The sequence below is a fragment of the Blennius ocellaris genome (genome assembly GCF_963422515.1).
Source record: "Blennius ocellaris genome assembly, chromosome: 10".
In the NCBI taxonomy this organism is placed as follows: domain Eukaryota; kingdom Metazoa; phylum Chordata; class Actinopteri; order Blenniiformes; family Blenniidae; genus Blennius; species Blennius ocellaris.
Window position 1 is genome coordinate 17,234,138 of NC_137659.1, and position 25,723 is coordinate 17,259,860.

Genomic DNA, 25,723 nt, shown 5'->3' on the forward strand with positions numbered 1-25,723 from the left:
CTAAAGACTGAAGTATGGAGCATGAAATATAAAATGGCTTTAAACAGGTTATCACACCTCTAATAACCCAATCTGGTGATGTGTTCACTGACAGACTGAGTTTGCCTTGAAATAAACATAGAAGAAGGAAAGCATGATACATAGTGTTGGTATGAATTTAGATATTTCTGGTGTTTCCACACACATTCATCTGCTTGCAAATTTTTCCTGCCGTCATATTGTGGTTCCTTTTTCTGACTGCGATTGTTCAGCCAGTAGTCCAAATAATATTGTGAATCACCATTCATGGTAAAATGCTTGAAAACCTGTGTCCTGTTATTACCTGAAAGCATAAATACATATGGATAATTACAAACCAACCCACAATAGAAACAGAAGAAACGTTTTAATTCCAAAAAATTGATGACCAAATCTGATGTGAATTATGTCCATTTAAATATCAATGTACAGTAAAATAGCATTTACGTTAATGACATTTATCTGCATTTGGTTTGCATGACTGTCCTTGATTATCATTGTAGTCGTCTATTACCCTTAAAATATTTAAAATGTGCAATCTTATATCGGAAATATTTTTCACTGCTGTGAAATGTCAAACTAAACAAAGAGTAAAAACAAAAAGACAAACAAAGGGATCTGGTATTAAAAAGTATGGGTGGATTTGTCTCAGTTCATGTGCATTTAAATCCTTTTTGATTAATCCCTGTCAAATATTACAGTTTAAGTCCTTGTTGCTGCTGTACAAGCTGGATTGTTTGTAGTGTAGTGTTCAGAAATGGCTCCTCACCTCTTTGACTGTGGGGAATTAACATTAAAACAGTACATGTAGGAGTTAAAGCAGGAGTTTTTATGATCGTCGTTCACATTGTCAGTTTAATACTTTACTGCTTTTTTCCTCCAACACTCTAAATGTGAGTCCATGTGGGTAAAGATAACTTGACCTCTTTTTCTTTTTCTCTTCAATTCGTACATAGATTAGAAGTCATTGGACAACGTGCGATGGACAGTGTGATCCAGCCCCGACATGCTGTGGTGCATCTGATGATGGTGAATTTGGTGGTGGCTGGTGGTGGGGCCATCATCCAACATCAAGTCATTGTCCTCCTCCCTCCTGTACCCCTCCGCGCCGTCCTGTGAGTAGCTGTGCTTCATCACCACGATATTCCGCCGACCTGTTGGTGTGGTGTGGTGAGAGAGGTGTGGTGACTGCTGGCTCGCCATCATTGGCGGCAACGGAGGCGCGAGAGCGGCAACATCGGGCGCAATGGTGGCATCCCGCATGCTCAGGTTGCTGCGGCTACCGTGCACACTGCCATGTACGCTCCCCTGCCGAGACCCACAGTGGTGGTCGCGAATGCATTTGCTTTCACCACGTCGGAGCTTGTGGAACTTGTCGAAGTCTTCAACCAGGGCGGGATCAGTGAGATCGCCAGACGGGGCGCGGCGGAGAGTGCAGAGCTCGTAGTGAGGAGGCTCAAACCCCGGGTGGAGAAGGGCAGGGTCAAAGTCGTCTCTGTGGATACAAAGGAAGGAGAGAGAAGTACAGAGGTTGTTTTGGTGTCAAGACATTAAAAATGTGTTGACAAATCATGAGTACGAATATATTGTATGACTTTCAGATTCTCCCAACGTTTTTGTTTCACATTTCTCTACATGTTGCCTTTGATTCAAAATGTCACAAATTATAGCAATTTTGAAAAAAATTATCAAAACTTTCTGTTGCACTTTTAAAAATTTTAATAAATCCTCAGGGCATTGGCATTCAAAGTTGGACTGGTACAAAGGTGATTTGCAAGATTCTGAAAAATAATTCTGTTCATTAATAGAGACTCCTTTCAACTCCTTATGTAACTTAAATAACATTCAATCGGTGATGTCTTTGTTGCTCGTTCAGCCTCTTGCTGTGCAATTATATAGTGTCGCTGTATCATTAAACTATTATTATGCAAATATAATAGGAACATGCATTTACTGCTTAGGAAGTGGTTCAATTTGTACCGGAGGTTAAAGTTAAGCCTTTGTCTGCTCTAATTTGGGATTTCAACATTACGCAGCTGTACTTAAAATTGGTACGGCTTAAAAATATTCATCTGAAGTAAAAGTTCACGTTGAACATGAAAAGGAAATATAAAGACAATAGTTAGGTTTGAGCAGCAGAAACCCATACAATATGATATATATATATATATATATATATATAATGCTGCTTTGTATCTTGCTGTGATTCTTGCCATTAATATTGAAACTTTAGGCAGTGAATTAAAAACTCACCTGCGAATGATGTATTTCTTGCGAGGCTGTTTGACTTGGATGATGACAGAGATGATGAGCAGGATGAGAACCAGACCACATGTCACCCCAATGATGGTGAGATTAGTGTTGTCCAGGGTATCCAGGATGCTAGCTTTTCTCTTCTCTAGTTAAATAAGCAAGAAAGGAGAAAAATAATACACTCTTGTTCACATGACCGGATGGTGGCAGTAGTTTTTCTAGGCTGTGTGTTGCTGTACCTTTGCAGTGATTCTCATCCCATGGGTAAACACAGTTCTGAATACCATTGCAGACCAGAGTGTGGTTGATGCACATGTTGCTATGGCAGAAGAAAGTCTCTCCCTCACATGGAGCTGCAATAAAGGAAAAGTACACACAGTTTACTTAACTATAAAGCTGCATCCAACAGCTGGATTCGATTCAAATGCTGGATTGTAAACGCAGACAAACTCCCAAGTAAGTCTTGCAGTGTATTTACTTTTACCTGACTAATAATGTATAGTCAGTCTGATTAATAAATGTCTTTAAAAGACCGTTAACCGCCCCATAAAAAGAAAGTATTGCCTGCGAGAGATAAATTCACTCACGTTCATGGAAAGTTGTGAAGAGAATCTTGAATCTGCTCTTCCTGCTCCCCTCGTCTGCCCACAGCCTCACGACACCCAAAGAGGACACCAGCATAACGTCGTTGGCCACCGTCGAGCAGAACTTGTTCTTCAGGTGCTCCACTGAACTGTTGCCGTCGTAGATGGCAACAAAGTTACGCTTGCACTCGTTTGAGTTGTGCATCTCGTACTCCAGGAAGCGCATGTAGATCTGTCAAAGACAGTCATGAACAATTGAATTAATAGATCTGTCCTGATCAACCACTTAGTTAAATCATGTTCTCTTTGCAATGTGTACAGACCCTAGCTTTTGGTGGAGCTCTGATGTACCACCTGCAGTCCACAGCTTCAGTGTACTGTGCCCGTCCCTCCTTCGCTATCTGCAGCGATTCTACAAAGCCTTCCGATCCGCCCAGCTCAAACTCACAAACTGCGGAGCAAAGCAATTTGATGCAACACTTGAAATAACCATCAAAGTTGCTTGGTGTGGTATTCTGAATTTCATGCAATGGTCGTTTAACAAGAGTTGAGCACTTACATGGAAGAGCTGGCAGGTCCCCAAGCTCTTTAAATTCAGGGTCTAAATGCAGGACGGAACAACATAAGTTACAGTTCAAGAGCAAAACCTGATTAGTTATTGCAGACGGGCGTCTTTTAAATATTTTCACATACACCTGTTATATATGCAAAATAGCAGCAAATTAAGATAAATGTGTTCATAGCAACTGCATGTTTGCAATTATTCTGTCGTGTACTGTGTGCTTGCAAAATTCACTGCAGACACATTACTCAACAGACAGAAGAGATAAAAAAACCAAATCTCTGACCTTTCTCGAGTTTTGGGTTAAGTACAAAGAAACCAAAAATAACAGAATAGAAATAACAATATTAAAGACATATTGCAATGCAAAATAACAACACAGCTGGCCAAAGCTTACATAATCCGTCTACCCATGCATTCTTCCTTGCCCTAATTCTACCCTCTGGCAATACCAATGCCCTTCGTTGCAAAAGAAAAACAGAAGGGGAACAAATATTGTGTTCTAAACCTTTGTGCTGATGAATCTGCTTGATAGGTGGATTATAAATCCTGATGTACCAGCTTAGTTCAGGACAGATTAGATTCAGCAGCAGCAGTCACAACCCGGTGATAGGAATACTCGTCCTACTCTCTTTTCCTTGGGCTTCCTCTCGGAGACGCATATTTCAACGTTAATGAAAGTCAAGACTTTCAACATTACTGTCGCTTTTGCTAATAGAGATTAACGAGCACACAAAAAAAAAACAATCTACTTAATTTTATTTTAAGTAGTACATGTAATAAATATACTGGAGCAAATGTGTTGGTTCAAAGGTGGATGGTATGATCATATGACCTATGTCATATGGTATAACAACAGAAAGTTACAGGAGATTGGGGGTTGGAGGTCACAGGAAGTTCACTTATGGAGTGAGCGAGGACATGCAGGCGATTGGTGTGAGGAAGGAGACGCAGGATATTGGATGATCAGCTGTCAGGACGATCTTCATCACCACTGTGATGCAGCTGATAGCGGATGTAACAAAAGATGTGTAGGTGATGAATTTGTCACCGCTCAGATCAACAAATACTCCTATTAATCCTTTCATATCTCTGTGTAGGTTATGTGACAATGCATCCCAGGGAGCTTTACACCTATTACAAGCCAAAAAAAAACATACAGGCAAGATGAGTTGAGCTACAGGGTCATTTAGGTAAATCCTTTGATATTGTTTTGTTTAAAAATGTGTGGTATATGAAAAACTGTGGCTTTAAAGACAGAATACATCTATACCCAAGATAGATTAATAGACAGGTTGAACTATTTGAATGAGTGTTGTGTGGGTCCTTGTGGTTTAGATGGCATTTGGACATCATCATTCTGAGGATAGAATACAACGTATAGCTTAGAGGACTACATCACCAAGTATTGTGTGGATTTTCAATAATATATTTGGGGCTATAAGGTCTGCTGTTTTTGTTTGTTATTTTCAGTTTCATATGACTGTATTATTTTTATACAAAGAAAAATAATCTGCAGTTACTGAAAAATATCCATGAAAAATCAATCTGTAATTTAACATGTTGTTGTGTAAGTAAAATAATTTCAATCACCCAGTGGTTAACAAGAGTAGAAAAGCTGATGTCAGAGTTACCAACTCTTCCCAAGCACATGTTTTTAGACTGGGAGGAAACTAGAATAACCTAAAAAAAAAAAAAAACCTGTGCACACACAGGAAGAATGGGCAATTCTCACACAGAAATGCCGCCATGTAGATTTTACTGTCGCACCAATGCTGAGTTTTATTATAGGAAATAAAAAAGCAGGATTTGATGAAAGTAAAACCTTATGGTTGTGTTTGAAAGTGGCTTGAAGTAAAAAAAAAAAAAAAAGATCTTTATTATCCTTCTTTCTATAATGTACTCTTTTGAAATGAAGTGTTGGTCAGTATACTGTTTGCCAGGGGGCAAATATATTCTCTTCTGCTACTCCTGATGGGAACTAGACATGGGATTAAAATTTGGAATTAAGAGCTCATTACTTTTAATACAAACACACAACCTCTTCTTATCCTCCAATCATCTTTTTAAAGAGCAAGAGTTGATCGCAGACACATATTCATAGAAAAGTGATAGCTCAAAAACCATTTCTTAAAATGTAAATAATTAAGTTTGCTTATGAATTCATTGGAACTGGGAGTGAAATGGTTGTTTGTCAAAACAATGTCAGCCTGCTGGCACTGTAGAAATGTGCATGTGCAGAAATTCCAAGTCTTAAACTGTAGCAATCCCTTGAGGGATTCATGTTAAGAAAGGGTGGGGGTAGATGGACAGAGGGTTGAAGATTAATCTTTGCCCCTTGTCTGTGTAGGTGGCCTATAAAATCTGCAGTTAATAAAGCCTCTGCCTCAGACTCCCTTAAGCTGCTCCTGCGGCTCATTACTGACAAGCTGTATTCCCCTGAAGACAAGTTTTCATTAACTCTTGTGTGTGAGACTGAGCAAACAAGAGTGTATGTATGTGTGTGTGTGCGTGCGTACGTGTGTGTGTTTTCTCCCCTGCTCCTCCTGTCAAATGCAGCTGCTGTGTCTGCTACAAATGGAAATTAAAATATATTCCCAGCAGCATGTATAAAGTTAGAGTCCCACAGCCTTTAATACTAGTTTAAGAAATAAAACGTTTTTCTCATCTTAAACCATTCTATCTTGAGTGTCTGACAGTGATGACACAAGCCACGACTGTGTCTATGTGCTTTTCTATTTGACAGGGAAAAAGTCAGAAACAAAAGCTGAAAAGATTGGAGTTGTGCAACAATATCAAATTCAAAGCAAGGACATCGATTTGTAGAGAGTGCCAAGAAAAGAAGGCAAAGCTTTATAGTTGGAACATCTCCTCTCTCGACAGGAGAAAACCAAAGCCTGCACAATGCACAACATATTAAAGTTACTGAATATGAAAGAAAAAGCATGCTTGTGGCTGAATTTTCCACTTTTTGGGAGGATAAAATGTGATTTCTCTAGACATGGAAATTCAATTGTAACCAGCCATCATATTAGAATTAACCCATGAAGCTGTTTCCTTAACGCACCTTGTGTGAAGTTGTATCTGGCAGAGAAGCCAATGGCCTCCAGCTCTCCATCGGCCACGAACTTGATGTACAGGTACCTCCCAGTGGAGCGGACGTATGTAGGGCTTTCCTGCCCACAGTAGCGACCGATGATGGGCGAGAAACCAAACGGCCCGTCGCGGACTTCAATGTGGTCAAATTTGCATTCCCAGGATGGCTCAATGGAGTACTTGTCATCAAAGAACAGGTCGATGCACTGTCGTGGAGAAGCTGCAGCAGGAGCAGGAGTTTGACTATAGGTTTCGAGAATGTGAAGACTTTTAGGGTGGATGAAAACACGAGTCTCACCTTCTATAATGTATATGCATTCCTTCTCAGGCGGGTACTTCTCAGGGTAGTTGGGTGAGGTGAAGTACCCCCCATCAGGTTCCTTTATCCAAGTCCCACACTGGCCAGCGGGTGTCACACCTGAGTTATTCTTCACTGGAAATAGGCAGATTGTGTACAAACAGGCAGAAAAGCAGTCGGAAAATGGAAAGATCGTAAGTACAGCATGTTTTTCTGTTCATACATTTAAAGTAGAAACTCACTGTTTGATAAATTATTCAGTTATTTAATGTGATGGATGAATGACATCATGTATGTCAGATTTTAAAAGACTTTAATATTATGCCAGAAAATGTTCACACACATGCTTATTTGTGTCACCCTTGCTTGTTGTCTATTTTAGGAAATAATCTCTTAATTTGGTGTTTTGAAAAAGCCATGCCGCAAAGTAATATAGTAAAAGAAATAATCTATCCATCCATCCATCATCTATACCACATTATCCATTTTATTATCATGGGGAGCTGGAACCAGTGGGTTAAGGCAGAATACACTCTGGTCTGGTTCAAAGACATAATAAATAATGACAATGATCACAAATAAGAATTCAGAGTGTGAAATAATACCTTGAGTTTTTGTCTTGGTAGATGTGGCGTGGGAGAGGTGAGGTGACATGAGGCAAGTTGCGAGAGCTGAGAGCACACAAGACAAACAAGACCTTAAAGGTTGTGTTACTTATCAGAACTCTTTCTCAAATTATTAAAGAAGGCAAAAAAAATACAAACTGAAATGTGTGATCGATGTGATGAACTCACCTATGAGCAGCAGAAGTTTGTGCAACATTTCTGTTCTCTAAGGATGAGTAGCTGTGAACTAGGCAGTTCTTCAACCATTAAAAATAGCTGTTCGGCTCATCAAGTCCTCATAAAATACATGGAATCCCACAGCAGAAACTTCAGCATGTCCATCCCTCACTGTCTGCCTCTTCTGACAGCTCAAAGGATTACTCCCTTCTCCCGCACAAACCTTCACAATTTTTGCTCCACCTTTAGGCTGCATTAATCCTCTCAGGGAATATACCCTATATGCAGTCATTCATAATGCTGCCCCCCACTGCAAAAAGGGTGTGTGTGTGTTTGCATTCAATTTGTTATGTACCTATTTTGTTGTCAGGATTTGAATTGATATTATTTATTTGATTGATTAATTTTACAATTAATCTCTTGTACTCCTTGAGCCCATTACAGAATGACTTATGCCTCTCTGTCAATACATTACTCAGTTCAGAAATACGTTGATGATGTCAACAGAATGAATAAATGAAGCACAGAGCATTAGAAATACATGTTAGTCAAACCTATCTGTGGCCACTGTCATTCTTGTGGGTTTATTAGCAATGTGGGGTACCAACTGGTTGGAAAAAAACTTGATGGTTTGATAAACAAATTCTGAATATTTTTCGTGTTTTGTTTTGGTTTTTTTGTTTGTCCTGATTCATTCTTTTAGGTTTTTAAAGAATTTATCGTGAGAGTTGTTCTACAAAAATCCAGAATCTCAGGTTTTGTTCAAATAAATGCAACTAAAAAAAGCTGTCTTATCTTAATGGTGTCAAGATCGTGAAGTGATGAGGAGGGTTGCTGAAAGTCTCTGGAGTATCCACGAGGGGGCAGCAGATACAAGTAAGAGTCCAATACAATCGACAAAACAAAAACGTAGTTTCCTAAATTACAATTACGTAAATCAACAAAAACTATATCGAAAAAAATAGCAACATTATGTTCTGTCAGAGAGAGAGAGAGAGAGAGAGAGAGAGATGCAGTACCTGTACACAATCCCTGCTATCATTTTCAGATTCTCCATTGTGAAGCATAAATAATTCTCAGATGCACGTGATTATGGGGTATTAATATCGTTTTTGCCAAACATTCTAAGGTAAGACAAGTTTCTTTACATAGCACCTTTCAGGAATACCGGGATAGAGGGGATGCCTTTTCCAAGAACTAAATTATTCAAGAGGAATTCTGATCAGGAGGAATAAATTGAGGGTGAAACTCTTATTGTGATGTTTTGTTTTGTTTTTTACTGAATGTGTTGCAAGTATAAGATGTGTTCTAGTTGTAAAAATAAGTTTCAGGCCTCTCACAATCACAGGAAGTTATATATTCTGGTTAAGATACTTGGAGGTGTTCTTTCAGGCGAGTCTTCAACTTTGAACTTGTCCTATATGCTGGCTGCAGAGTGTGTGGGTAAAGGATTTTCACTCTGAGATTAAAAAAAACTATTTCTGGCGCCACCTTCCCCCTTGACTGCAACCTCATGAGGCCCTTTCCAGGTGTAAAATACATACTAAACACATTAACCATGTATTTTGTGATAACCCTCATTGCTATGCAACAATGGAGTGAAGCTTACAAGAGATAAGCAGATGAACTGCCGCCACTCCAGGACCTGGCGATTTCTCTGAGAGCGTCCTTGACATAATGGCAGCAAGGTGGAGAATTCGTTGAAGACCAGTTATAGCCAGTGAATGGGGGAAAAGGTCTGTGTGGTCCCATTTTACCAACACCGATAAGGTGAACGACCCAGAGAGTTGCTGCGTACCACACAGGCTTTGCCCTTCTGGGCCTGTCCGGGGGACTTGTTATAAACAAACATCCAACTGTTTCCAAACAAACTGTTTTATTTCTTGTGCAATGAGGTAGCAAACAAAGTGCAAAATTACAAAATGAGTTACGTTTAAAAGTTAAAATGTAACTTAACTCTGTCGTAAATTCCGCTTGAAAATAAATTAGTCACAACCATTAACTGTTTACACATTAAACCCGTTCACGTGCCACAAGCGGTGTCTTCACGTTTGCTTCAGCCTGTGTTCATACAGCGTGGTGAACACTGTATACATGACATCAGCCCTCTTGTCCTCTGGCACCCTCCGCAGCATGTCCCCAACCGTCTGTCCAAATCTTGAACACTCGTCGCTCTCCGGCGTCAGTTTCTGGTGAAGCTCCAGTCGACGTTCTTCAAGCTGCTTCATCCGCCTGCTCAACAAGTCATCCTCGCCATTGCGCTTCCGTTTGCGCGCAGAGAATCTCGACAGGGGAGATTGCGCTGGCACGGATTGCGCAGTTGAGGAAAGGGACAGTGGCTGTGTTGACAAACTGAGTATTCCTGGAGTGGGTGTCGGGGGAGAAGGGGGCTCTGAAGAAGTGGATGGAGACTGTAGATCTGCGTCCAAAGCGCTGTGTGACGTCTTCTTCTGTTGTTGAGGAAAAGCAGAGAGTTGTTTTTTGTCCATGCATAAACTTACAAGCCATTAAAAACAATCTAAAAAGAAAAGCATGTCTTATGTTCTTTCCACAAACTCAAAATATAATGCATTGGCCTTTTATACTACACGCCATTGGTGTCTTCAGATATTTATACAGCATTTTGTTTCTCTGTGCCACGTGTGTTTACAAACAGTGTCAGCTTGCTTGTTCACTCAAAGAGACACATACCTTAGATTTAAACTTCGACTCGTTCTCCCGATGCTTTACATGCGGTTCCAGCCAAGACATGTTTGCATAGAAAGCCGGTGCCCTTCTTTCATCCGGATAATCACTCCTACATGCCATTTTCCTGCGGCGGCGAACGTATTTGTCCCGCAGATTCTTCCACCTCTTCATACACTCTGTCGCATCCACACCGACGTTAAGTGCGATCTCCCTCCACGAGTTGTAGGATATTTTGCTGTCTTTATAATCCTTGCAGGATGAATTGTAGAGATGCTCGTACTTCCTGACCTCTGTGATAAGACGCTCCTCAATTTGTTCCATTTCAGTAAATAGCAAAGAATCCAGAGACTGAAAAATAGCGCTAAACTCCGGAAAAGCCAAGTGCCGGAAATGACGTAGGCGACACGCTCACAACCGCTGCCTGCGATCTGTGCGTCGCGACGACGTCGATGTGACGCGTTACTATAAACAGGCCTCAGAGATGTTGCCTGACTCGCGTTTAACAACCTCAAAAACCAATGATGTGTTTAGCGAACAATGTGTTAATTCCAACACAAGACTCTTTTCTGTATGAACTCCCCTGGTTGTCACTGACGTCCAGAATTTTCCGCGTTGGTGAACGAGAGTCCAAAGTAAACTCACTCACCCACTGTAAAGCTAAACTAGGCTAACGTACACCACTGAACGGTCCTTTATCGGCGAATTTCATTTACGAAACCAGTCCTTCTACTACAACATAACACGCAGCCTCCACGGGTAGCGTACTCACGTTATTATATTCCTTTCAGTGTACACGACTTATTCACATGGATTGGTAACGACGCCGACAGTACGCACAGGGCAACGCGTAGCGTGTGCGCGGTGGCCGCGTCGAGGTTGTTCGCGCCTCGGAGTAGTTCACCGCCACAACACTAGGGGGCGTGGAAGGATCGGTCAAAACGGCATGAAAGTTGTTGGTAGTGTTTATTATCTGGTTGTGCTTTATGACCAGGGTCACAGGCAGAGGCAGTGCGCAGGTAATTTTTTTTACACAATAGAGTAATTTACTTACTTGAATTGCATATTGACCAATCCATTGAAATTCCCATTTGGTACAAACACAATCTCTAATTGTATTTAACAACAAAAGGCCTCACACGTACACACTTTTAATCACAGCTGTTTATTTTCATTTATAGTTAAAATTGAACAACTTGAAAATGTGTTTACTTTAAGATCATATGAATGATCACAGTTACATCAATATTATCTCTTTATTGTTTCTAATACGACCACAACAATTTGATAGTTATGCATTTCATTGTCTTTCTTTTATATTTTATTGGTGTCTGTACAGTGAGCTACTCTGTCCACTTTCTACGTGAATTGGCCTTTAGGTCAAAATCTTCTCTCTGTGCCATCAGTGCACTGCTATTGTTAAAAAAAAATCAAAGATTTCAGTATAGACAAAATTCATCCAGACCAGGCTGGCACTGTAATGTAACAATGTTGGTGTGGACATGTCTGTGTGAAAAGACTGTGTGAAAGCTCATTGAACTAGAAAGTAGACTGATACAGCTAGTTTGTACCCTTATTTTTTCTTGGCCACATCACAGCACACTAATTATTGGGCCACGTGTACTGAACACCACACACATTTCTTCCACTTCTTACACGTCATATCACTAGGCATGTCTTCATTTATGTGTGTGTCTGCATGTGTGTGTGTGTTCATTTGATTTTAATGATCTATTTTATCTTTGCACTGTTTTTTAATGTTCTTTAAGCACTTTATATTACTTTATTGTATAAAAAGTGCTATCTAAATAAAGTTGAATGATTGATTGATGATTGATTGATTGATTGATTGCTTGATTGATTGATTGATTGATTACACATGTTTTGTATTTTAAATGATAAAAGATGCTACCCGTATGTTTAAATGATAATTCCATATTACAATACAGTCATTTCCCTTCCTCGTAAAGTCTTTGGAGTATCCATAAGAGGGCAGCAGACACAAGTAAGTTTTAAACACAACGTACCATCAACACCGCTATTGAAAATACAGTTTCCTACATTAGTTCGATCACCGAATATTGTGAAGCAATAGAGAATATTAACATTAAGTTCCATCAGCCGAAAAGGTGGATCGCTTAAAACAACTGCAAATGTTGTTGCACTCAATGACATTTGAAACATGGTGATGTATCAAATACCAACATGAGCAAGTCTCCAGTTTACAAAACTAATTCAACATTTCACCACTCTTGGGATCCTAAACAAGCTTTCCTAGGAGCTTTACTAAGACGTCTAGCTGCATCAAAGATGAGGAACAACAGACTGAGACCAAACCGATGTCACTATCTGCATTCAGCGGGATTACTGAACCCATCATCTGCTGGTTTTTGCATTTGAGAGAATACAAGAGAAACCACACACATATATATATATATATATATATATATATATATATATATATATATATATATATATATATATATATATATATATATATATATATATATATATATATATATATACTGTTTGTTTGGCTGTGGTTGTACATTTGCATACATTTGCATACACACATCTGCATACCATAAGGGTGGACTATTATCCTTGGCTAAGACGTCGTTTATTATTTCATGTTTGCAATGTCAAGAAAGACAGAATATAAGAAAGGTTTTTTCATCCTCTGTCCTGATGTGCAGACAGAATAGAGCATGTTTGAGCGTGGGGAATCAAAGCCAGGGAGCATAAGTACAGAGGGACACATATACATGCAGACAGCCCGCAAACCCTCACAAATGTCCGTGTGTGTTAAAGCAGATGAATCATTGGTTTGTGGTTGTGTCCCAGGAAGACTCCGGGGCTGGGCCACCCTGCTGGCAGCTATAACTCCTGCTGTCATTATGAACATCTGCATTGCTGAAAAACACAAAAAAACAAAAAACGGACGTAAGACCCAACGTGAAGTGCCGTAAATAAAACATATAGAAGAATCATATTGAAAAAGCTGGAAACAGCAAAGTGTGCATTTTTATCAGTCACAGACATCCACACGTCTGTCTTCGTGTCACTTCCAAAGGTGGGTCTTCAAATAGATCAACCCGTGGGTTCGCGCAGTGTGTGTCAGCTGCAGTATGCGCGTGCGCGCGTGTTGAGGGCAAGAGAAGTGTGTGTGTGCGTGTGTGTGTGTGTGTGTGTGTGTGTGTGTGTGTGTGTGTTTGGTGGGGGCACGGGGTGGGGTGGGGTGGGGGGGGCGTGGTTCGTTTGAGTTGCACGTTGCTAAGCGCAAATTTGGCATATAAGCGCAAAATGAGGCGCAGTCCCGTGCTGCCTGCAGCGGGCTGAGGAATTCAACAGGTACCTATATATTCATTAGTGAGAGCTCTGTCCTCGGGCGTGGATGTAGAGTCTGGAAGAGGTCCTGCACTCATTCTGTGTGATGGATGTATGTAAAGACTCCCTGGTTTGGATTCTGCAGTAACCTCTCGTTTTATCATCAGGACTATTACACCAGAGAGGGAATTTGATCACTTTGGAGGTAATCTTGAATCCTTCTTACTCACAATTATTGTACATTTCCTGTATTGTCTCAAGATATTCTTTAATATTGTTTTTCAAATTTGACACCAAAATGTATTAAGAAGTTTAAAAAAAAATCTCCTTCACTTTTTCTTTGCTTTCTGTTTTGTTCTTATAGGATAAATTATGGGACTTTAAGGGAGAGCATGTGAGCAACTCAAGCATGCGCACTGAATCCTCTGCTCTCAAACATAATGTTTTAAAAGTCAGTTTACACTGGTCCTACTGTGTGTCTGGATGCAGTGACCCGCAGATGCACTCAGACTGCTGAAAGCTGCATTAGATTTACTGTTTGAAGTAAAGTCTCCCTATAATTAAAGCATTATTAAACAGAGACAGAGGAAGGATTCAAGCTACCTGTGGGCTCCTCTTTTTATAAATTCCCCCCTGTATACATGTAGTGTGTGTGTGTGTGTGTGTGTGTGTGTGTGTGTGTGTGTGTGTGGGGGGGGGGGGGGGGGGGGGGGTTCTACTGACACATTGATTTGAATGTTAACATTTAGGCTGCAGATTTGTTTTATAATGGAGTGGAAATCTATGCATACAAGCCTTGTCCTCACAGGTAGTAAAGCAGTTTAAAGAAGGCTTATAAGGCATCCATTGAAAAATCTATCCAATAAATCATTCACTTTTCTGTTTCTGTATGTGCTCTGTAGGTTGTGCTGAGAAAGAGTTTTCATCATTGCATCACTCTTCTTTCATCACCATGAAGAATCTTCTGTCCTTTTCCTGCTGGATTAGAGCTGCAAGCTTGTTCTTGTGCTTTACCCATACGGTCCTGGCCATGGTCCTCACCAACTCCACACGTCTGGAGTCCATCCTGGACAAGTACACAAGCAAGGATGAGGAGTGGTGGAGGGTGAGGTCAAGGGGCAAGCGAGCCATCAGCGAAGGAGACATGCACCTTATCCTGGACCTGCATAATAAGCTACGTGGTCAGGTTCACCCTCCTGCTTCAAATATGGAGTACATGGTGAGTGCTGAGGTCACAGCTGTTATAGTTTGTCAAATCATCAGATTTTGCGGCCAACTAACCAATGTTCAAAGGTGCTATGCTTCAGACAGAGTTAGTGTTGAGAACTGTTGATCTGAAAAATGTTTGCATGGCGAAGTCCAACAGAAAAGGGATATAGTAATCCTTTTTGGTAATGGGTTATTTCAACATTTCCATACTGCATCAAAAAATATGGGAATAACAGTGTTGTGCCTGAACAAGTTCATGAACTCGTTCATATTTTGGGCGAACGTGAACTGAACGCACTTTATTTCTGCCCGATAAACGTTTCTGTGAATGCGCTCATTCCGACGTTTGTGAACGGCGCTCTCACAGTTAAATGTTGTTTAAAAGGGTGCCAGATTTACAGAGCCTTCCAGTGGAAAACCCAGCGAACGCACATCATAAACTGGCCTGAACATGTAGGGGGGAAAGCAGCCAATCTGGCAACTGCAGCCACAACAGAGTCTCGCCACTGCATGCGTCATCATCATGCGACGCTTCACGGCAACAACAAATAGAAGACAGCAGCATTACCTCATACTCTGCCTCCATGAGTAATACTTCATCTTCGTAGATTACATAAAATAATTTTATGAAAAGGTCAGTGATGATCCAGGTGGGAAAAACGTTACCTTTTTGTGTAAACTTTGCCCGCCGGGTTTCAAGAAGCAACTCCGTACATCAACAACATCCACAGCAAACCTGAGACTGCACATTGAACTAAAGCACCCTGCAAGACTTTCAAGGTATGTGGAGTAACTAAAACATCAAAAGACACGGCAACGGCAATAACGGGCTAAATATTGCTCTTTTATGACCCAAGTTCTTGAACTTTTCTTTGGGCAAACAAATCAGGAAAAAAGTGATTCACTAAAAACTGGAAAACGAAATAATGTTTAAATGGTTTGCACTTTGAATGTAGCAATTTGAGCTACATCTTAAGTTTCTTACCTCAGCCTGGTTCCTACCTCAGATTGTGTTTGTGTTAGTACAAGAATTATGTCGACAAGTCTTCTGGACTTTGTTGTTAACAGTATACTGCAGTTCACAATGGTCTCCTGGAGGGTTTTAATATTTTAACTTAGAATTTGTTTGTAGAACCTGACTGGTATATTTTCCTTTACACCTATACGAGTACTGTCCCGTTTTTTTGTTTTGTTTGAATGATTCCTCATTGAAAAAGACCCTTCAAGCAGGATGTTTAGGGGAATATACTGTCGGGGTGGGAAGCTGCAGCTGGCTACGAGTGTGACTGAATGGGGGGCAAAAAGAGGGAAATGCCAGTATTCTGAGGGTTATAAAAAAAAGACGTTTCCAACACTGGGGAATAATTGTTTTAATGTACTTCTTTGGATTTAAAAGGACAACAGCGGAGTTGAACCAAAATAAGTGTGACAGCCCTCGGTCTAAAGAATATGCACATTTCTCAAAATATCCTCTTGCTTAAGCAAGTCAACCGAAATTGTGGATATTTTTTTTGTACCATTTCTAGGTAAATAATTGGGGTATGAATTGCCACTGGGTTCCGATCTACCCTGTCCCTGTTCGAGGCATGCACCCCTCTGCTGAATTCTTTCTAAAGCAAGCGCTTCAAATAATAATAATCAAATAGGTTATGTTGAGAAAATGTGCTTGATGCTCAAAAAACAGTTGGAAAGTACTTGGAAGGGAAAAGTAAAAGAAGAGGGGCAAAAAAGACTTCATGATAATAAGACAAAACTTCACCAGACACCTTCAGTTTCAACACTCTCCTGAAGTTAAATCAGACACCTTCCATCTCTCCTGATGTTAAACTAGAGTGAGCACTGCTGCTTCGGGATGTTCAGACGCATAAAACCACTTGTAGCGTCCAGTTCATCTCACACAACCATGTTAGCTTTCCACGAAGCTACCAAACTAACATTAGCTTCTAAACTTATTTAAACTGTGACTGTGATTACGTTTCACATTATTACTGGCTACAAGTTTCTCCCGTCAATCATAATGTGCAACGTCATCAGCAAGTGCGGGTGCAAGCCCCATCCTGGACAGATCTGGTAGCTCAGGCGAATGCGTAAGCCCCACCCCGGACAGATCTGGTAGCCCGGACAATTCTGGTAACTACACTGGAACTGAAAAATTCAAAATGGCGGGCGACGAGGAGTTTCCCCAATGACGTAATTCCCGGGAACAAAGTGACGCTATCCAATCAAAATGCATGTTTTCCAGGTAAGACGCAGCGTGTCACTGACCAGTATGAGGAAAACAAGTCTGGAAGAAAATAGTGGCTGAAATCGGCGTTAAGTGTTTCCCCACGCGAGCATCACGTTCACACGAGAATCATGTGATTGCGCCCTGCGGTGGCATGATCCCATGGTGATACAAAGTGATTTTTGCCAAAAAAAAAAATGTTATATCGTCAAAAATACCTCAAGCCCATTCGGGCTAGCTGGGTAGATGATTCACTTGCCCAAGCAAAACTTTCACTCACCCCAGACATTCGGGCAAGTCTTAATGTCTAGCCCTCATCTGTAAGCCAAAGCCACTGGCTGGCAGCCGTCATCTACGGCCTCCTGCTCGCCCGCCCTCACTGACCCTGGCTCAGATCCAGCTTTCACCCCCCGTAGTGTTTTGCTGCCCTCTGCCTCAACCGTCCTTTACCTCCTTCCTGTTACTCTATCACTCCATTCTCTCTTCTCTTTTTCTTGCTGCCTTGCTCATTCGCTCACTTCAGCCTTTGCCGGGGATTTTTTTTCTCACCACCCCACTCCACTTTCACGCTCTCCTTCGCCAGCTCTCTGCATCCATCGCAGCTCATTCAAACCTCAGCCGAGGCCAATGTTATCTTTTATTTGATCTTCCACGCATCTCATTTTGGGTGCCACAGCAGCAAATCTATTTCAAACATCTCAGCCTTGTCGTTTGAAGTGTGGGTCATGGTTGCGCAAATGTATGTTATGTACACTAAATCCAGTGTTTCTTTAGCAAGGGATACTATTACTGATGATAATGATGCGGCCAAGTATTTGGTTTTCAGATTGCAGGATTTGGAAGCCTAAAAGGCTGCACCTCCATTGTAGCGTTGACTCTCTAATTCCATACCAAAACTGTACAGCAAACGTTTTAAAACACTGCTTGTGTCTGTTAATCAAAAGCATGTCACTTCTTGCACAGCATATCCTCTTGAGAAATAGAGACATATTTAAGGGAACCCATAAATAGAACCACTTTTCATATTGAAGCTGAATTAATAATTGATGTAAATGTTGGGGGTTTGTTTTGCCTATTTGGAAACCAAAAAACAGGGATGGTGTCATGTTTTTTTCTACAATAGTTTTCATTACAAAGCTGCGCTCTCTGTACTCATTCTGAATGCTGAAAGGAATGCAGATCTTGCACTTAACTCTGCAGCAGAGGTGGTCTTGGCAGATGGTTGGAAGAAGGGTCCGTATTTTGGAAACTTAACGCTCCCTGGAATGCAAAAGGAGATTGGTAGTTGTTACAGTGACCTCTCTCCAAAGGCAGCCGGGCGGGCAGTCCATCTTCCCGTCTGCTGGATAATTCAAGGGGAAGAATAACAAGAACACAGAGAGAATAATAAGCTGGAGGAGACCATTAGATTCTTCGGCCGATTGTTTGCAGTAGAAGCTTTGTGCTGAACTCAAATTTCATTAAAGATATGGGTGTGCAGGTTTGGTGAAACGAGGATTTGTGAGGAATATGAGCACTTTTAAAGACAAAAGTGTTTACATTTGTTCTGAGTATTTTGTTTTCAGAACAAAATGCTGTTACAAGCAGCTTGTTGCAGAAATGTATGTATACATATACATATACACAATTATTACTTACAAATGCAAGTCATACTTTTTAGAAGGAAATTCATTTTTTTACAACCTGAGTTTGTTTTAAAGAGAAAGTCCAAAACTCTTATAAAATGACTTTTAAACTTTAATTACTTTGAGTCAGAGACTGCCACACCATTATAATGCTCACTGAACAGATTTTGCTGCAAGCCTTCAAAACTTTGATTCCTTTATCACATATAATCACACTATGTAATGATTCCTAAATACAAAGGAGAACTTACATCGCCCTTATGTGATGTAAGTTCACCCCAGCTGAACTCATCAATAATCGGACAGGGATGAGGTTTTGAACAGCCAATCTGTTATTTTCTGGTGACTGATGTATTTCCTACATTCCTTATCTAAATTCTAAGAAAACATTTTTATAAAAATGAAACGCATGATGAGAATTCTGCTCCAACATCGACAGCCCATTGTAACAGCCCTGAAAAAAAAAAAACAGTATCACATGGCAGACATAAAAGAGTTCTCTGCTTTGGTACCTTGACCACAGCTGAAACGTGGCCAATGGACTAAGAAGTCAAAATATCATCATTCCAGTCACCCCTGAACAGTAAGCAGCACCACAGTGAATGGGCAACAGTGTGCACACTGTGTTCGACTTACGCTGAGCATATGGAACGCATTATGGTGGTCAAGCAGAGCAGTTACAACACTACACTTGAGCATTATCCTATTACTTTTTAGCGTGATAGCTGTAATGCAACTAAACATTATGCCAACAGCGCAGCACAGTGCATCTATTCTTCTTCCTCTCCAACAAAGTCAACAGTAAGTTCACTTTACTGCAACATTTGTATTGCTCGGCCTTTTAACCAGCGCTTGATTTCCTGCTTTGTGTGAACCAAGAGGTGGGCAAATACTTTTCAGGTATTTTGACATCAGTTTAGCTGATTTTGTAACTGATTTTAAAGTAAAGATGGCATCAGGCACTAAAACAGAGACATTCTTTGTTGCTAATTTCTTTTTTTTTTTTCAAATTCCTTTTTGTTTGCTTTTTTCACCTTGGATTGCTTTATGAGACCAGAACTTACTGGAAACAAGCTATGAAACAACATCACGGAATAGTAGCAGAAAGCTGCAAGTTGATGTTGCAGGATCTCATGTATGTGACTGTGTGTAAGAGAGTGCAAGTGTGTGTTTAATATGAGAGGCCTAGTTTTGACTATACTGTGTAAAATTTGCGAGTGCCATGCGTAGAACCGCAGCACTTTCAAGTCCAGCGCGGGTTCGTCTTGCTGGTTTGCCTTGAGTGTTTATGGTTCTTTTCAGGTTGATTGTCATCGACTTTATGATGCTTTAGTTTAAATAAAGAAAATTGGGTATCTGTACAAGTTGTAAAGGGATACAGCTAAAGACACAACTATGGTTAAGTGGGCACATAGCCTACTTAAATCAGGAAGGTTATCCAGAGTGGAGTCCTGCTGCCCAAGCAAAAACCAGATGCAACAATCAAACTTGACCCTTTTATGTTTGAAAGAACACTCACTAAATACACACGTTTAAAGACAAATACGTTGTCACACAGCAGCTTGACGTAGTTGTGTGTTCATGTGAGTGTTCACGTGTATGTATGTTTTCAGGTATGGGACTATGAGCTGGAGCGGAGCGCAGAGCACTGGGCACACACCTGCCGGTGGGAACATGGACCAAGCCACATGTTGACACAGATTGGTCAAAACCTGGGAGCACACTGGGGCAGGTGTGTAGGTAACAAAAGTACACAGAGAGGTGTTAAATAGCGTCTCAGACGTTCTTGCACTCTGCACCATCTTTTTTTTCGTTCTTTCTTTCTTTTGTTTTTCGCTTGAGAGAATCTATGCGTAGGCTGCAACTCAAAAGGACATAAATCATTTTGAATCCTGGTCTCGGAGGGTCACTGTTCTGTTTGAATGTCGGTGGTTGTTTTGTCTGATTCTGATGAGTTAAAGTAGGAACAAACCTAAAACATGTAGGAGAGCAGTCTCTTCAGCACATGAGTTGAACACCAGTGATTGAAATGGGTTTGCTTTTTACTTTTCGTGTTGTAATAATGTGTCTGATTTCTTTAAACAAATAGAGAGCTGGCTCACAGTGATACATATGATAAAATACTTGACGCTAATGTGTCACTTAAATCACACAAATATAACGTTAGCTGGAGAAGACGGCCTTTCAACTGCTCCCCTTTGGCATGACCACAATGGATCACATGATCAGCATGTTTGATTTGGCACACGTTTTACACTGAATGCCTTTTCTGATACAACCTGAGCAGTTGTGGGTTGAGGTCCTCACTTCCATGACCACCCAGCCATCACTGCCCATTGTATATATTGATTTGTCTGTACTCAAGGGTTTAACATGTCACGTTTTATTTTTATAAAAAAAAAAAAAAAACTTTGGAGAAGTAATTTACTGTTTTTCTTTTGAAGATTTAATCTGGACAGATGTGATAAATGTTCCTTTTGCAGCATCATGAAGAAGTATGATGACTCTTTCCTTTGTCTTAAGGGACCGGCCTCCAACTTACCATGTTCAGGCCTGGTATGATGAAGTGAGGCACTACTCCTATCCCTACTCTCAAGAATGTAACCCACACTGTCCGTTCAGATGTTCAGGACCTGTGTGCACTCACTACACTCAGGTAACAACTTTGATAATCCTTTTATTGCAAGTAGATGTGTATATATTTTTCTGTTCAGTCTTTCATTCCACCATTCCATCATTTTTTACTTATTGCAACTGATTCTAATACACTTTCAGTAATTTATCCATTCATGTAACAGTGATGTTTCCCAAAATCTCATTGTTTTGGTTTTTCTTTGTATTGTTGTGTTTAGTTGGTGTGGGCGACGAGTAATCGTATTGGCTGTGCCATCAATGTGTGTTACAACATGAACGTGTGGGGAATGATTTGGGCCAAAGCTGTCTACCTGGTCTGCAACTACTCTCCACCGTAAGTTTTATACAGTCACAATCAATGTTTTAATCCTAATGCTAATTTTGAAAAGCAAGGTTTTTTTTGGTGATTGCTTAATATTCCAAACATGAGAATTCATTCCAAACAAGAGAACCTATAAAGGCAGAGTTGTCTGTTTGTTTTATATGCTGGATTTATACACCGTATACTCTTATCAATAGTACATTCAAATGCTATACTAAATAGCATGCATCATTTTTAAATGTGATAAGATCAGTAAAAGTATTTGTTTTGTGTATTTTAGGGGCAACTGGTGGGGTCATGCTCCGTATAAATATGGGACTCCCTGTTCTGCCTGTCCTGCGAGCTATGCTGGAGGCTGCAGGGACAACCTTTGCTATAAAGGTGAGTTCAGGATAAACTTCAGATTCCCCAGAAGCTTGTAATCTAACTCACTCATCTTGACACTTTTTTCCTGAATGAAACTGTACTTTACTGATTCACTGTGCGTGCTGCTGCTATTTTGTCAATTTTGTAAGTACGCAAAGTTGCATTTCCAACATGTGAATTAGTTCAAGGCGTCGTCTTCTTTTGTGTGCAGAGGGAGGTGTTGAGAGCCGTCCAGCTCCTGAGACTGAGGAGAGCAACTACATTGAACCTGAACCAGAGCCAGTAAGGGACCGAGAACCCCAACCAAGGGCCCAGTCACCGAACCCTGCACCCAGGGACAATGTTGACAGAAACCAGGTTGTCAGCACAGAGCAGATGTGTAAGAATGTTCCTTCAATATTACTAACTTCTCTGTCTGGATGAACCTCATTGCATTCGTTTTTCCCCTTGCATTGTAATGATCTTGTGTTTGGTATTTAAGCCCAACAGGTTGAATGTGATACCAAGTTAAGGGATCGGTGCAAAGGAACAACCTGTAACAGGTAGATCCCGATTGAAGTGTTATAATAAAACACTGTTATTGCAACAGTGCTAGCGTGTTTTTCACTTTAATTTGTTTATATCCATAGATACGAGTGTCCACCCGGTTGCCTTGATAGGCCTGGAAAAGTAGTTGGCACTGCATATTATGACATGGTAAGTATAAGACAATAAACACCAATTCTGGAGTACTTACTGTATATGTCATGTAAGGACATCCTTTTCTTGACTGATATTTTAGCAATCGAGTGTGTGTGGAGCTGCGCTCCACTCTGGTGTTATTGACAATGATGGAGGGTGGCTGGATGTGAGCAGACTGGGCAGAAAGCAGCACTTTACAAAGTCATACAAGAATGGTATTCAATCCATTGGGTAGGAATTTATCTTTGTATGTAATATTGTAATCAAATGGTGATTGCCTGATATTTGTCTTGAAACACATTAATATTTACCACAGAAGAAAACTTATTACAGTTTCATTTAACTTCACAGAAAAAACAGGAGCGCCAATTCCTTCAAAGTGGAATCAGTCCCTGGTAAGAAACACATTTCACCAGCTACATCTGGTCATCCATATGCAGAATCACTGTTTGGTTATTTTTCATTCATGCTGATGTTTTTATTTATACTTGTTCCCAGTCAAGGCCGTAAGATGTGACACCACAGTGGCGCTTTTCTGCCCTTTCAAGAAACCTGTGCGACACTGTCCAAGGTAACAAATTTATATGTGGACAGTCAATTCAACTAAAAGAGATTGGATGTTTAAACCATGTTGCTATCCACATTTCAAGCAGCAACTATAGCATATAGCCACAGAATGATAGTATGCATCTATCCAACTCCCAGACACACTTTAGGGAACTGGAGCAGATCCCTGCTGATGATATCCAAAAGGCACAACATATCTTATAATTATCACCAGTCCATGAGCAACCAGAGATTTAGACAATCATGCATGCACATGGACATAGCTACAGGTACTTAGAAGCTCACCAATGTACCAGATATAACTTTGGACTGTGGGAGGATACTGGAGCATGCCGAGAAAACCCCTCCTAACACGGAGAATACGAACAACATAAAACCCTCCCAAAGAAATACTCTTCTTTGAGGCTATATCCCGAAGCTCGACACTACTGTGTGGCCCTTGCTAATACACTCATTGGCATGTGCTTTTACCTTCCTACTACCTTGTTTCTTTCTTTTCTAGATTATATTGCCCCAGGAACTGTTTCCATGAGAGTCAAGCCAGAGTCATTGGGACAAAATACTACTCAGATGTAAGTTCCTGTATCATTGTACTTATTTACCGACCATTACTGTGTCCATTCATTGAATGAAGAATTTGAGTCCTTTATACTCATCCTGGCACACGAAAACAATTCAACATATACATTTTGTATCCTCCAGAAATCCAGTATCTGCAGAGCAGCACTTCATGCTGGAGTGATCCAGAATGAGTCTGGAGGTTATCTTGACGTGATGCCAGTGGACAGAAGGAAGCAGTACAGTGGCAGTCATCAGAACGGCATCTCATCAGAGAGGTATCACTCTATTGAGTCAAGAAGAAAAATATTTGTCTTGAAATATTCAGTTGCTATGCATAGAGCTACAGAAATATAGAATTTGAACGTGTACGTTTCATTATTGACAAAATACTGTGTTATCTGAAAAATGGCTCATATTTCTTTCTGTCTTACCTTCTTGTTTCAGCCTAATAAACCCCACAGGAGGAAAAGCCTTCAGAGTGTTTGCCGTCATCTGAAAGAAAAAAAAAAATGCTCTCAAAGGACAAAGCACCATCCAACATTCCCACCTCATAAAGCCGCAAACCCACCCATTATGAACCTCCAGCCTGTAATTCACTAAATCAGCGTTGCTGCTCTTGGTGCTAAAAGTGGAAAATACTTTTACTCAAGGCTTAGCTTTCTATCTTTGGTGATGGCTGAATCACTTCTTACACATAAATCTTTTGGCCTATTTCTCTGCTTAAATCTCTAATGCTCACCCGAACAAAATGCTGCCATGTCACCCTCTGTGGGCATAATATCCTATCATCATGGTTTTTTAAAACCACCAGATTTTTCATCATTCCTGTTACATTGTGTAATCTCCAAACTCAGTAAAAACCTGGTTTTAGTAATTCAGGATTTACTGTAGCTCAAGGTTCTGTAGAGATGTAGCAAGTAAGTCAAAGCTGCCGTGTAATTACTCCACTGGCTGTGTGTGTACGGTCTATTTCCTGCATGGTTTGGAATCAAAAGTTCCCTATCAATCTACCAAAATGTGATGAAGCATGTGTGTGAAGAACTGATCTGGTTATATTGGCTAATTAGAAGATTAAGTCGCTCATAATGAATGACCAAACTTGAAAAGAATCTTAAAATGTGTTGCATAACTGTCGTTAGAAAACAGTGTTGCTTTTCTTCCTTCTAAAATCTCTTTTTCATTTTTGACCACCATCAAGTTATTACACCTCTGAATATTATGCAGGGACTTTAGCTACTTTGGTGTTATCTATATTGAATCTGATTAGGGTCTCCATATTTTGTATATTTGATCACAGTAGTAATATACAGTACAGGACAGCAACAGTGCAGGCAGTTAGAATACAGTTGTATATTTTTGTATATAATATATTTTGTATATAGTATTGAAATGCTTGCTAATGTTGATTTACATTTTATCCAGCCCTACAAATCAGACATGCTATAAAGACTAGACGGCCAAACAGCTTCTGCATGCAACGCATATATTTCCCACACAGGCTTTCGTTTGTTTCAAAGGACAATTTCACCATGATGTTGGTGTGCTCATGTTTTGTAAATATTGGGTGTGTAACATACAATTTTTTTTTTTTAACTCTGTGCTACATTTTCCAGCTTTCCTTTATACATTTATATAATTGAACCCTGGCTGGCCAGGTATGTGCATGGCAAAATCACAATTAAAATATTTACAATTCTTCATAAATTTTTGTTCTCTGTGTCACTTGCTCCCACCTTAGATTTTATGGTCTGTTCTTTTAGCTCAGGATAAATGTCTGCGAAAATATGTAAGTATAGTGATTTAGCAAAGACTGTCAGCGGTTAAATCCCACGAACCTCAAGTTAAAGGCTTAAATCTGCTCTTTAGTTTACATTGTATTACATTACACTTGTTTTTCAGTTTTTGTGGACATATGGTGGTAGGCATATG

At 40.3% G+C, this 25,723-nt stretch overlaps 3 protein-coding genes across 3 annotated transcripts; 1 reads left to right on the forward strand and 2 right to left on the reverse strand.

Annotated features, from left to right (window-relative positions):
- Window positions 1-975: 975 nt before the first annotated feature.
- LOC308135034 (neuropilin and tolloid-like protein 1) lies at window positions 976-7,633 on the reverse strand (the record flags this gene model as incomplete). The annotated part of the gene is made up of 10 exons (XM_080502908.1): window positions 976-1,513; window positions 2,272-2,416; window positions 2,511-2,624; window positions 2,859-3,087; window positions 3,179-3,306; window positions 3,415-3,456; window positions 6,485-6,733; window positions 6,812-6,946; window positions 7,417-7,482; window positions 7,606-7,633. 10 exons carry the CDS (start codon window positions 7,631-7,633, stop codon window positions 976-978), a joined length of 1,674 nt encoding a protein of 557 aa, XP_080359034.1.
- A 1,922-nt stretch (window positions 7,634-9,555) lies between these two features.
- LOC308135259 (uncharacterized protein) lies at window positions 9,556-10,757 on the reverse strand. The gene is made up of 2 exons (XM_080503157.1): window positions 10,285-10,757; window positions 9,556-10,043 (listed from the first exon to the last, which is right to left on the reverse strand). Exons 1-2 carry the CDS (start codon window positions 10,600-10,602, stop codon window positions 9,639-9,641), a joined length of 723 nt encoding a protein of 240 aa, XP_080359283.1. The 5' UTR covers window positions 10,603-10,757; the 3' UTR covers window positions 9,556-9,638.
- A 2,925-nt stretch (window positions 10,758-13,682) lies between these two features.
- On the forward strand, window positions 13,683-25,430 carry crispld1b (cysteine-rich secretory protein LCCL domain containing 1b). Its single transcript, XM_080503686.1, has 15 exons — window positions 13,683-13,810; window positions 14,508-14,824; window positions 20,277-20,395; window positions 21,187-21,319; window positions 21,516-21,631; window positions 21,900-22,000; window positions 22,197-22,364; window positions 22,467-22,527; window positions 22,615-22,681; window positions 22,767-22,897; window positions 23,018-23,061; window positions 23,165-23,237; window positions 23,736-23,805; window positions 23,936-24,069; window positions 24,239-25,430. The coding sequence occupies exons 2-15, from the start codon at window positions 14,558-14,560 to the stop codon at window positions 24,288-24,290; spliced, it is 1,536 nt and encodes a 511-aa protein (XP_080359812.1). The 5' UTR covers window positions 13,683-13,810; window positions 14,508-14,557; the 3' UTR covers window positions 24,291-25,430.
- Window positions 25,431-25,723: the final 293 nt, after the last annotated feature.

What these genes read in the sequence shown, in the direction of transcription:
- LOC308135259 (XM_080503157.1), bottom strand. Translation starts at nt 10,602, where the DNA reads ATGGAACAAATTGAGGAGCGTCTTATCACAGAGGTCAGGAAGTACGAG. An exon ending in AGTCGAAGTTTAAATCTAAG is followed by an intron (nt 10,044 to 10,284) that starts GTATGTGTCTCT and finishes CCTCAACAACAG; the next exon opens with AAGAAGACGTCACACAGCGC.
- crispld1b (XM_080503686.1), top strand. Translation starts at nt 14,558, where the DNA reads ATGAAGAATCTTCTGTCCTTTTCCTGCTGGATTAGAGCTGCAAGCTTG. An exon ending in CTGGGAGCACACTGGGGCAG is followed by an intron (nt 20,396 to 21,186) that starts GTGTGTAGGTAA and finishes CTTTGTCTTAAG; the next exon opens with GGACCGGCCTCCAACTTACC. An exon ending in GCACTGCATATTATGACATG is followed by an intron (nt 22,682 to 22,766) that starts GTAAGTATAAGA and finishes CTGATATTTTAG; the next exon opens with CAATCGAGTGTGTGTGGAGC.